Source organism: Alexandromys fortis, unplaced genomic scaffold, assembly GCF_014885135.2.
Source record: "Alexandromys fortis isolate MF-2015 unplaced genomic scaffold, M_Fortis_MF-2015_v1.1 scaffold_29, whole genome shotgun sequence".
NCBI classification, from domain to species: domain Eukaryota; kingdom Metazoa; phylum Chordata; class Mammalia; order Rodentia; family Cricetidae; genus Alexandromys; species Alexandromys fortis.
In genome coordinates this window covers 3,832,072-3,844,711 of record NW_026067891.1, presented here as the reverse complement: position 1 = coordinate 3,844,711, position 12,640 = coordinate 3,832,072, and the positions used below count along the sequence as shown (strand labels likewise).

Below are 12,640 nucleotides of genomic sequence, written 5' to 3'. Positions count from 1 at the left end.
GTTTTTCGCTGTGAGAGAGAGAGAGAGAGAGAGAGAGAGAGAGAGAGAGAGAGAGAGAGAGAGAGAGAGAGAGAGAGAGAAAGCTACAGAATTCAGAAGAGTGTTAGGTTCCATGGAATATCTATGAGTTCGAACAGCCTGTCACTGTTCGAGACAGTGACAAAGTGAGTTCCAGGACAGCCAAGTCTACACAGAGAAACCCTGTCTCAAAACAACAACAACAAACAAACAAACCCCATCTCCATTCCCAATATTCCTCATTCCTCTCCCTCTCTCTGCCTCCTACTTTCAGATCACAGTGTAAGCTCTCAGCTGTTCCGGCCACCATGCCTTAGCTCTGCCAACATGGACTAATTAACCCTCTGAAACCATAAGCCCAAATAAACACTTCTTTTATAAGCTGCTTTGGTCATGGTGTCTTATCATAGCAATAGAAAAGTAGCTAAGACAGCTGGGCTTAAACTCAGGTCCTCTTGCTTGTACATCAAAAGCAACTCTTTTAGCCCTCTTTCACAACTCTCTCTTTCTTTCTTTCTTTCTTTCTTTCTTTCTTTCTTTCTTTCTTTCTTTCTTTCTTTCTTTCATTTCTCTCCTATTTCTAAGTCCACAGCCTTGTCATGCAGGAGTGACTGCATGAAGTTTTCTCTGGCCCTTGCATCATCCCACTGACTGGTTTATGGTCTGACTTTAGAACAGAGCATTGGATTCAGGAATAGACAGCTTGGGTGTTCATTCACCAGAAGTCTGGGGGACCATCTGTCTGTTCACCTAGAACTGCACCATCCACCTGCCCTCTTGGAGGATGGCTCAAGTGTTAGGTGCCTCCATCCCTTCTTGTGTACACTGCTGCTGTGCCCAGATGCCCACTCATGTTGCTGGGAGAACTCTCCAGGGCTCCTGTCCGAGCTCCACTACATGAGTAGGTGAGAGACACTTCAGTTTCCCCCTGGCTCCTCTGCACAGGAGCCAGACAGTCCAACTAGCTCATCTCTGCTCAGACTCCCACCCAACCAGCCTGGCCTTACCATCCATCCTCTTTCTTTCTCACCCACTGCCAGCTCAGGCCAGTCTGGACAGCCAATCAGCTAGCTCACTGGTGGGTATTCCAGTTCTCAGAGGCCTCCAGCCTACCCAGACAAATCCTCAGAGCCAGACCTTCTCCAAGCCATCCTCCTGCTTGACTGCCCCCTGGTGCCAGCATTTGCTGTGTCACCCTGTGTATTAACTGTCCTGCGTGGGCAGCATCTGCTCCCTTTCCTGTAATGAACTTAGGATGAGGAGTGAAGGGGCTCTTCTGTCCACAGTGGATGCTCAGTACCCAAGGTAGAGCCCAGCTTACAAAGAAACACTGAACAAGTGGATATAGTGGGCCCCACCATTGCCTGACCTCTGCTGTTTTCCACTCTAGATGTGTCCCACTCCTCGTCCTCCCCTGCTTTGACCTATGGCCAGCTCCGAGTCAGTGCTCTAAGGCACATGGACAGCAGCAGTCACGGATGAGTCCTGATGCACAGAATGGAGGTGGTAGGGGCACCATCCTAGGTAGTACGGGGATCTAGAGATATGTGACATGTTTACTTGCCTGGGATGCTGCAGAGCTCAGAAATGGATGGAGGGGTCTACCGTTTTGCTGACATCTCCTAGGTAACTGCTGTCTAACCGCACTTATATCGTTTTGATTTCCCGTGGTGCTAAGGGTAGACAGAATACAGCGCCATGCCTGCTGAGCGCACTCCTTTTCTTCTTTTTTAGGGTCATTGAGACAGGGGCAGGCTGGGCTCGAACTTTCTGTGTAACTGGAGATGACCTCCTGATGACCTCTCAATATGCCTAGCCCCCCACCCCTTACTCCTATTTTTTCTTTTTCTTTTACTTTTTTTAGTCAAGATCTCACTATGTAGACCAGACTGGCTTCGAACTCAGAGATTCCAGTGCTGAGATTAAAGGAGTGTGTCATGCACTCAGTTCCCCTTACTCCACATTTAGAAGCAATCTTCCTGTGACTTGGAAGGCCTGCAGGCCCCACCCTGCCTGGTTTCTCACCGAGTGCTGGTACTGCAGGAACAGAAGTTTCCGGGTCATCACAAACTGCACTTTCTTGTTCTTCACCACCAGGCTCCCCAGCAGCCGGGACAAGACTTCAGGCCTGTGGGGCAGATGTGGAAAGTGGCTTCAAAGGGAAGGATAAGGAAAAGCAAACAGTATGGTGTCCTGTGTCCAGCCACCTGCTCACTCCAGAGTTTGGCTGAGCCCTTCCATGACCTGAGTTGGTCCTTAATCTTTCCTCTTCCCAGAATGAATGCGAACACCCACGGAAAGCCTAGACCCCAGATCAGAGCCAACAGGACCAACCCAAAATGGGGGTCCTTCCCTGCTCTGCCAAGGCCAGGGATGAATGCTTCTCTAGGGCAGGGTAGCACACCTTTGCTGCTAAGGGCCAGAAGTATACTCTTAGACAGGTTTACTCTCCAAAGCAGTCAACTCTGGGAGTGGCTGAAAAGAGCCTTAGACAAATGTGTCAATGAATGGGCATAGCAATCTACCTAATAAAACTTTATTTACAAAAACCCACCAGCCTGACTTGGCCCATAACAACAATTTGCAGAACCCCAAGCCGGACTACTTCCTTCAGAAAGGAAGATTGTGGCCATCTGCCTCAGCCACACAGACAGAACAGCAGGGTTCCTCCTCGCTCATTACTTCTTTTTATTACATGTATTTGTGTGTATGAGTGCATGTGTGTGCATCCATGTGTGTGTATGTCTCAGTATGTGTATATCTGTGTGTGTGTCTGTCTGTGTATGTATATGTCTATGTTTGTCTGTGTCTGTATGTGCATCTGTGTGTGTCTCTGTGCATGTACATCTGTGTGTGTGTGTCTATGTCTGTGTGCATGTGCATGTCTTATCATGCATACCATGGAAGGAAACAACTTGGAAGAACTGGTTCTCTCCTTCCACCATGTGGGACTTGGGGATGAAACTCAGCCTTGATAGCAAGTGACTGTACCTGCTGAGCCAGCTCACCAGCCCCGGTTGTTATATCAAATCCCACACAAAGGCCTGCATGGTAGCACACACTTTCAATCCCAGAACTTGTTAGGCAGAGGTAGGCAGATCTCTGACTTTGAGGCCAACCTGGTCTACATAGCAAGTTCAGGCCAGCCAGGAATACATAGTGAGATTCTGATTTAAAGAAAGGAAAACAATTCCACATAAAGTCATAAAGGCCATGGCTGTGAATATGGTTCCATAGGTGAAGTGCCTGCTAGACAGCATGAGGCCCTGAGTTAATCCCCAGAACCACTAGAAAAAGCCAGGCATGGTGGCACATATCTATATACACAGAACCAGAAAGGGTCCCTGGGACTCAGTGAGTCCAGGTTCAGTGAGAAAAATCTGTGTCAAAAATGAGATACACAGCTCTTGAGGACCGACACCTGAGGTTGACCCCTGGTTTTCATATGGTTGTGCACACATATCTGCACATGCACTAGCATGCACACACATGAAAATTTTAAATTTTTAAAAAAATTCAAAGAGACAAAAGCTTGGAAAGAAGGAGGGGACCCCTAAAAATTTGAGAAACCAAACCTATGTAAACTGACATATGGCTTTAGCACAGGAAATAGGTACACAGAAGACAATCCAACGGACAAACAAGATTCAGAACCTAAAGTGGAGCTGACATTCATAGTGCATGCCCGTAATTCCAACACCTGGGTGGTGAGACAGAGAGGTCAAGAGTTCGAGTCCATCTTCAACCACACATCATGTGTGAGGTCAACTCGAAACAAAACAAACAAGGAAACTAGGTGGTGCTCTGCTGACGGCCCCGTGGGCCTCGCAGGACAGAGCCTAGAGTTTATGGGGAAGCTATTACAAGCACACCAGGACCCCACCATGAACAAGCAAGGGACATCGGTGAACACCTACAACCAAAGAACGCACGCAAAGCCAGCGTTGAGTGCTGCTCTGTGCAGAGAGGGATGCTGGGAGCCAGGTGAACTAGCACTGCGCTCAGAGCATTCAGCCAGCCCAGCAGGCCTGCTCCCCCCAACAACCCAGAGTCACTCCACATACACAAAGACAAGTAGACGCTAACACAGCTCAGTGAACATCACAGGGGTCAGAGTACCCACAACAAAGAATGAGCAATGGGAGCCCAGTGAAGGAAGGACAGCAGGCACAAGATGGGGACTGGGCTCACAACCAATGGCCAGTCTGAAAATGCAATGCTGAGACAGGATGGACCACCCAAACTGTATAGGACATGGACTCTAGTATTGCACCCAAGAGAGCAGCACAGGGAATGGCAGCAATGATGGTGTCTACCCTGACATCCTGAGAAACACTGGCTTGGAGAGGACCTGGCTGCTTACCTGGGAGCGGCCTCTACAAGCCCTGTCAGTACAGCCTCCACTGCCCGGTCAGGTACTTGTTCCACCAGCCGCCAGCACACCCGCTGCCACAGACAGCTCTCCTGGGTGAGCATTGTCAGTTGGGGCACCAGTATGCCCAGAATCTCTTCTGCGGGGACACAGAGGCCCTAAGCTTCAGGAGTCACCCTCAGCCAGGGGGCAACAGGGGTGCCCAATGTCCACAGCCCCATAAGCTCACAGGCATGGGCAACACCCAAGTGAGGGAACCCCAATGAGGGCAAGGGTCAACTTACATGTCACTGTATGGGGACATACAATGTACATCTTGTACATGATTCTCACCCTCCACCAAGGGTGAGCAGGGTATCGGGGACCACTCACTTTTTCTCCCTTGGATGCAGGCCTTCCCCAAGACTCGAGACACAAAGGAGACAGAGCAGTCTAGGCCACCTGGAATGCAAAGCAAGATCTGACGGTAAAAGAGGTCAGTGGGATAAACATTAAGGACATCTGACTAAGGATACAGACCTTGTGCTTAGCAGCCAGGTCAGCCATGGAAACTCCAGCTATTTGGGATGAATGTGCATATCTAACATGGGAGAAAACCTAAATGGAGCTGTCTTTAGCTTGAAAACCTAGTAATAATATGCTTTAAAAGTATCACACACATCATCTCAACCAGCAAAAGGACTCTGCCTACATCACTGAAGAGGCACCAGGGGGGTCCTGGACTAGGAGCCAACTACAGAAGCAGAACAGGGTTCTGGGGAGGCTAAAGACACCTCAGCGGCCACTGCCCACAAGGTCTCCCTCCTTGGCGAAGAAGGAGCCATGAGAAGGTCAAGAACAAGGAGGAGATGGGGTGGCAGCCTCCCACTAGTAGAGCTGAGATGATGGCACCTTTCAGAAAACAGACATGGACCCAGACACACCGTGACCTAAGGACAAACACTTAAGAGCCTGCAAGGACGGAATCCAAATCAAACCAAGATGAAACAAAACAGACCAGAAATTGGTTGCTGGAAAAATCTAGGGACGACAGAGGCTTGGGCCAGGTAGAAACCATGCCAAAGCTCTAGCGGCCCAGCTTCCTCTGGAGCCACATAGGTAAGGAACACAGGAGCCGTCAGGGTGCTGGGTTGAGCCCATGGAAGCAAACCAAAGTGGAAACTCAGCTAGGAGCAGGCTGAAAGACTGCAGTCAGAGTAGCTGCAGTTAAGCTGAGGTATGGCTCAGACTGGAGTGTGCACCATGGTGAGCAGAAAAAGGAAGAGGCCAAGGTTCAAGTCAGTCAATCATGGCCTGTATCTAACATCCACTAACCAGGAATCACAATGGCTCTTCCCCAATACTCTCTCGAGGTATATACCCAGGAAAGCCAGTTGCAATGTCCCAGAGAAGGCGGAGCTAACTATGGACACCCACAGGGTGGTCCCTAGAGATCTGTGAGTGATGGGCAGTCCCCATAGTGTCACATAAACATGTAAAAGCATATGCCCTCAGATCCAAGAGCAGTCACTACACAGTGGGCACTCAAAGCCACCACCACCAAAGACACAGACATCAGACTCAAGTAAGCAAGAAAGTGGACCTCAGCAAAGAAGGAAGGGCAGCTTCTAGGACATACAAGTGACTGGGTCGGAAAAGCAGGTCTCAATCCAACTAAGAACTAAAGGAATCCAGGGTCAGACCCAACTCTCCAAAATCAAAAGCCAAAAGAGAGATGGAACTCCATCAGGTGGTGAACCTATCTGAACCAGGACGGCATCTAAGCTACCTGACAGCCCCACCCCAACTCTTAAGGCCCCACAGGCTTTCAGAGTCTTACTTCAAGGGGAGGGAGAAAATAAAGGCCTGGAGAGATGCTGGGGCAGGGTGCTCACCTTGGAGAAAGCTCACAACTGCCTTTAGTGCTTGCAGAACCTCCTGGCCAAGCAGAGGGAAGTAGTTCTGGGGGAAGAACGGGGTCAGGTTGTCCTGCTGGAGACGGTTGCCCAGGTGGTCAGGCAAGCCCACCACCTTGCTGAGCAGCGTCTCCTGGACTAGGAAGAAGCTGGGCTTTGTCTGCGGGCGACACTGCTCCTCCATGAGAGCCGCCAGTCTGCCCTTGCTCAGAAACATCTCCAGCAGCCGAGCCATCTTCATCAGACGGAAGCTAGGGCTAAAGAGAAGCGAGAGCCCGGTCTCCTCTATCCTAGTGTCCCCATAGAGTCAGGGAGATGGCCCAAAGCCTGAGAACCTAAGTTTGATCCCCAAAACCCACATAAAAAAAGCCAGCTGAGGCCAGGACAGAGGCACATGCCTTTAATGCCGGCATACAAGAGGAAGCAGGAGAATCTCTGTGAGTTAAGAGCCAACCTGGTCTACATAGTGAGTTCAAGGGACAGTCAGAACTACAAAGTGAGACCCTGTCTCAACTCCTCCGATGCCCCCCACCAAAGAAGAAAAATAGGTGAGGTGACAAGTGCTTGGAGTCCCAGCTCCGGGGACACAGAGACAAGTGGACACACAGACAGCCTAGTCTAATTGGCAAACTCCTGGTAGGTGAGACCTCCATCTCAAGAAACAAGAGGCTGGGTGTGGTCATGCCTTTCATTCCTGAACTCTGGAGGCAGAGGGAGGAGAATCTCTGAGAGTTCAAGTCTGGCCTAAAAGTTCCAGGACAGCTAGAGTTGCATAATAGAGAGACCTTATCTCAAAAAGACCAAAAAAACAAAACAAAAAATTAGTCCCAACAACTTCATAAGCATTTACATTTGAACTCATCAGCTGAAGAAAATACTTAATTCCACTGCTAAATAGCCAGTTACTAGTAGGCTGTCCCCCTGGGCCCTGGACAGACACCACCGTTTCTTCCTCCACTTGGCACTGTGCTTGCTTGGATCACAGAAGTGGTTGCTTTGAGACTTTATTTCGTGAGTAGGTGTTTTTTCCTTCAGGTATGTCTGTGTACTACATGTGTGCATTGCCTGTGGGGGAGAGGGCTTCAGATCCCCTGGAACTGAGTTACAGATGGTTGTGAGCAGCCTTTGTGGGTGCTGATAACTCAGCCCAAGTTCTCTGGAAAAGCAACCAGCATTCTTAACCTCAGAGCCACCTCTCCAGTCCGCACCACAGCAGATTCTAAAAACCCAGCTTCTCAAAGCCACTGCATCCTCCCAGGGATCCACTAGACTGGATGTAGAGCCCAGGACTAGGGGTCCATGGCAGCAACATGGAAGCTAGCCATTTAAAAACCTGAAATTGTTGGCTGGTGGTGGCACACGTTTTTAATCCCAGCACTTGGGAGGCAGAGACAGGTGGATCTCTGTGAGTTTAAGGCCAGCTGGGTCTACAGAGCAAGTTCCAGGAAGGACAGTCAGGGCTACACAGAGAAACCCTGTCTCGAAAAACTAGAAAAAAATAAATAAAAACCCAAAATGTCCTGTGATGGTCCTGAGAGTCCTATAAAATAAAGGGTAGGGCCAGGCCGTGGTGGCGCACGCCTTTAATCCCAGCACTCGGGAGGCAGAGGCAGGTGGATCTCTGCGAGTTCGAGACCAGCCTGGTCTACAAGAGCTAGTTTCCAGGGCAGGCTCCAAAGATGCAGAGAAACACTGTCTCGGAAAAACTAGATAGACAGACAGACAGACAGACAGACAGACAAAAATTAAAAAAGGGTAGGTCCAGAAGAGGGCAGCGAGTGACCAGCTCCCTTTCTGGTGTCAGCTGGGGGTGATGGAGACCCTCTGAGTCGCTGATTTGCTCCTGCTATCTGCAATGTGGACCCTGCTCTTCCTCCCAGCCTCCAGCAAGAGGGACTGAGGCCAGGCTAAGACGCAGGGGTCCTTCCCCTTTCAGAGCTGAGCACAGCTACACTCAGTTCTAAAGCATTAGGTCCCTTCTCAGAACTTGGGTGCCCTGTTGCTCACAAGCTGCTCACCCAGCAGTGCTCTCGATGGCCTCCATCAGCACCAGGAAGGCTTGGTCTGGGGGGCCGTCCAGGAAGAAGCTCTCCCAAAGCCGCTCTAGCTGGCCGTCGGGGGATAGCTCTAGCCAACCTGGACTCAGCTTGCTGACCAGACATCTGAGAACCGCTGAGAAGTGGATGGTGGTAAACTCCTCCTTCTCAGGGAAAGCTGGATCCTCGGTTCCACCCAGGTACCGCTTCAGGGTCCCCAGGGTGGAGAGGATGTGGCCCACATCCTCTGAGGATGAAAGGGTGTGAATGGCTTCTTGTACGGTGAATCGGACAGCAGACAGTGCTGGGTCCATCTTGCAAGGCAGGGCTGAGGGACCCAGAAAAGCAGGGTGAGAATCTCAGGATTTCTCCCCGTAGCACCCACGAAGGACTCGGCTAAGGATAGAGGAGGCTTGGCTCCAAATCCAAGAAATGCCACCAGCCCTCTTTTGCGCTCCCAGGCGCCTCATGCGGTCCCTGCCTTCGGGTTCCCCGCTTTCCGGGTGGTCTGACAAGGCTTGTGCCCGTTAGGAACAGCACCCGTACCCCGGGGGCTGTCTCCTCTGTCAAGCTCGCTGGTACTTGGGTGAATGAGTGGCTCACCAGGCAGCAGCAGCTACAACCCCGGAGTCTGCAGCTCCAGGTGATCACCCAGCCTTCTAAACACGAGGCCCTGGGCTAGCACGGAAGCCGGCCATCCCGCAGGGCCGTCACCAATGCAGACCCAACCGGACCAACCACTCCCACAGGGTTGCTCCGGCCCCCAGGCTTCAGAGCCACGACCGCGTGCTCCCGCGCGCCGCTGATTCGCCACGGCACCGGGACCACGCGTCCCGTTCAGTGCCAGCCGAGGGCAGCCGTGAGTTCGAGTCCCAGAACTCGCGTGGAACTAGCAAGGATATTAGTTTCTGGATCTGATGCCTATGAGGAGCTCGGGAAGAATCCGCGCAGCGCCGGCGCATTGGTGACCGCAGCACCTGCGCCTGCGCAAGAGGAGGAGGCGTGGCCTAAGAACCTGGGGCGGCCAAGGCCTGAGGGCTGGACTGGGGTAGGCTTGCTCGCCTTCTTCCCTTCCCTGGCGCCTGCTGTCTGTTTTCTCTAATTCTAGAGCTGCCCTCCCAGCACCCTGTCCACCTGGGTCCAGTGACTTTCCACCGTAGAGCTGGCCTTCTGAGGACGACACTAACCCTCAGTTGGGGCTGTCAGGGAATCGAGAATAAGGAAGCCAAGAAGAGCAAAGCTAGACAAATTGCGATGCTGATGCATGTGGTGGGCGCACAAGGCTGCATTGTTTAATGCGAACCCACAAACCGCCAGGGGTCCTGGCTGCCGCCTGCCTGCCTGAACATTACAGTATCCATCACCGCAGAACTTCTCTTGATCACCGGATCCGCCTGGGGCAGTATCTCAGAGCTTAAAAGTACTTGCTGCTCTTGCAGAGGTCGCAGGTTCCGGTTCCCAACACCTATGGAAAGCTTTGCTAATCAGCTAGCCAAGATCTTTTTTTCTCTACACAGGAAAAAAAAAAAAAAAAAACTGTAGTCAAAGAGAAGTTTTTTTTTAAAAAAAAAAAAAAAAACTTTCTTTTTCTCATTTTACATACCAACCCCTCCCCTCCTCTGCTCCCTCCACCTCCCCCATCCCACCTCCTATCCCACACACACACACACCCCCCCCAGTGACTCCTCAGAGATGGTAAGTCTTCCCACGGGGAGTCAACAAAGCCTATCACATTACTTTAAGGAGGATCAAGGCCCTCCCCACTATATCTAGGCTGAGCAAGGTTATCCCTCCAAAGAGAATGGGCTCAAAATAGCCAATCCACACACTAGGGATAAATCATGGTCTCACTGCCCCCAGTCTGCCCAACCATTCAGCTGTCACCCACATTCAGAGAGCCTAGTTTAGTCGTATGTTGGTCCCCTCACTGTCAGGCCAGAGTTGGTGGGCTCCCTCTTGATGCCTCAGCTACTACTTCTGCAACTGTCACAGAGCTGGCTGTCCTGCCCCATTTGCAGCTTGGGCTGCCTACTGCCTCTCTGCTGCTTCTTTCTTCAGGATACCAGCTCAACCCACATGGCTGACAGAAGGCAAGCAAAGTCTCAGGAGAAGACTTTGCTGAACCTAAATCTACCACAGAAAGGGAGGCAGCGCAGGATCGTCTCTCCCAAGGTGAACCTGAGTAGCAGCTTTCAAAGCCTAAAAGGCGGGTGACTATATGTTTTCCTTTGGGTTCACCTTCTTATTTAGCTTCTCTAGGATCACAAATTATATGTTCAATGTCCTTTATTTATGGCTAGAAACCAATTATAAGTGAGTACATCCCATGTTCGTCTTTTTTGGGTCTGGGATACCTCACTCAGGATAGTGTTTTCTATTTCCATCCGTTTGCATGCAAAATTCGCGAAGTCATTGTTTTTTACCACTGAGTAGTATTCCAATATGTATATATTCCATACTTTCTTCATCCATTCTTCCATTGAAGGGCATCTAGGTTGTTTCCAGGTTCTGGCTATTACAAATAGTGCTGCTATGAACATAGTTGAACAAATGCTTTTGTCATATGATAGGGCATCTTTTGGGTATATTCCCAAGAGTGGTATTTCTGGTTCTTGGGGTAGTTTGATCCTGAATTTCCTGAGAAATTGCCACACTGATTTCCAAAGTGGTTGTACAAGTTTGCATTCCCACCAGCAATGGATGAGTGTTCCCCTTACTCCACAACCTCTCCAGCAAAGGCTATCATTGGTGTTTTTGATTTTAGCCATTCTGACAGGTGTAAGATGGTATCTCAAAGTTGTTTTAATTTTGCATTTCCCTGATCACCAAGGAGGATGAGCATGAAACCGGACTCCCTGAACTTGGCGGACAATGCAGGCTGATGAGAAGCCAAGGACAATGGCACTAGGTTTCGATCCTAATACATGAACTGGCTGTGTGGGATCCTAGCCTGTTTGGATGCTCACCTTCCTGGTCCTGGATAGAAGTGGGAAGACCTTGGACTTCCCGCAGGGCAGGGAACCTGGACTGCTCATCATTCTCCAGAGAGAGGGGGAATGAAGTGGGGGGGGGGAGGAGAGGAGTAGGGAGGTGGGAAGAGGGGGAGATTGTGGGAGGAGGGGGAGGGGAATGGAAACGGGGAGGAGGTGGTAATTTAAAAAAAAAAAAAGCCTAAAAGGGGCGCTTCCTCCTAACACAACCTGTGCACCAGGCTCAGCAGTTCCTCTGCTGGCCACCAGGGGACGGATTTCCCTTCTCAACTTGGTGAAATGGTTGCAGGTTCCCCCAGAATTACTTCAGCCTTGTGGTAAAAAGCCTGGTTCAAACTTTCAAAAAGCCCCAAGACTGTACCTTCCCAAACTGAAGTAATCAGAAGCAACCTTGTGGTTTTCTCAAGGCCCTAACAGAGCTTCCTGGATAGTCAATGCTCACATAAGGGCGGTGCAGTGGGCTGGTGACTGACAATCCTTCTGCTCAAAGCATTGAGGACAACAAAGTAAATTTCAACAGCTGCTAACTAAGGGGTCATATTGCCTCAGCACCCCGATATCTTTGCTTACTTACAGAAAATGAGTACCAGAGTGCTTATGATAAGAAATGTGGCCCAGTGGTGGAGGCGCACACCTTTAATCCCAGCACGCAGGAGACAGCAGACAGATTCTATGAGTTCCAGGCAGCCTGTCGAGGATACACAGAGAAACCATGTCTCAATAAATAAATAAATAAATAAATAAATAAATAAATAAATAAATAAGAGAAACTGGGTCCTGGAAGTTGTAAGTTGTCCTCTGACCTTCACAAGTGCTCCATAGCACTTACACACACACACACACACAAATAAATGTAAAGAAAACAAATTTTAAAAGGGCTAGTCCTGGGAGCTGGGGAGATGGTTTACTAGGCAAAGTACTTAATGTACAAACATGAGGCTCTGAGTTCAAATCCCCGGCTTCCACATAAAAGCCAAGTGAAGAGGTGTGCATCTGTATTCCAAGATTCCTCCCTGGAGGAGATGCAGACCACACCTACCCCCTCCTTCTACAGTCCCGTCAATAAACTGAGGTGCAGTTCCACCAGAGTCAGCTCCGGGGATTCAGTAAGTTTATTAGGCTTCCTTATAGAACAGTGGCTGAGGGGGTTACAGGCAAGAGCATGGATGCCCTTAAAGCAGCCATAGTGGAAGGTTGGCACTCATCACGGATGTTGACTCCTGTGTAGATGGAACCCCTCCCCTAATTCTTCCTGGCCTATATATTCTATCCTTTCTCTGAGACCCCGTGTGCACTGGCATAATTACATACAACTGGTTGCCCCTCCTC

At 50.2% G+C, this 12,640-nt stretch overlaps 1 protein-coding gene across 1 annotated transcript in view; it reads right to left on the bottom strand.

Annotated features, from left to right (window-relative positions):
• The window catches only part of Telo2 (telomere maintenance 2), a 20,008-nt gene extending 10,700 nt beyond the window's left edge, over positions 1–9,308 (bottom strand). The window contains exons 1-6 of the mRNA XM_050135995.1: positions 8,925–9,308; positions 8,304–8,649; positions 6,265–6,542; positions 4,763–4,831; positions 4,382–4,529; positions 2,044–2,146 (exon numbers count right to left, since the gene is read on the bottom strand). Of these exons, the coding sequence (XP_049991952.1) occupies positions 2,044–2,146; positions 4,382–4,529; positions 4,763–4,831; positions 6,265–6,542; positions 8,304–8,635 (930 nt within the window). The 5' untranslated portion in view covers positions 8,636–8,649; positions 8,925–9,308. The remainder of the gene's footprint in view (positions 1–2,043; positions 2,147–4,381; positions 4,530–4,762; positions 4,832–6,264; positions 6,543–8,303; positions 8,650–8,924) is intronic.
• Positions 9,309–12,640: the final 3,332 nt, after the last annotated feature.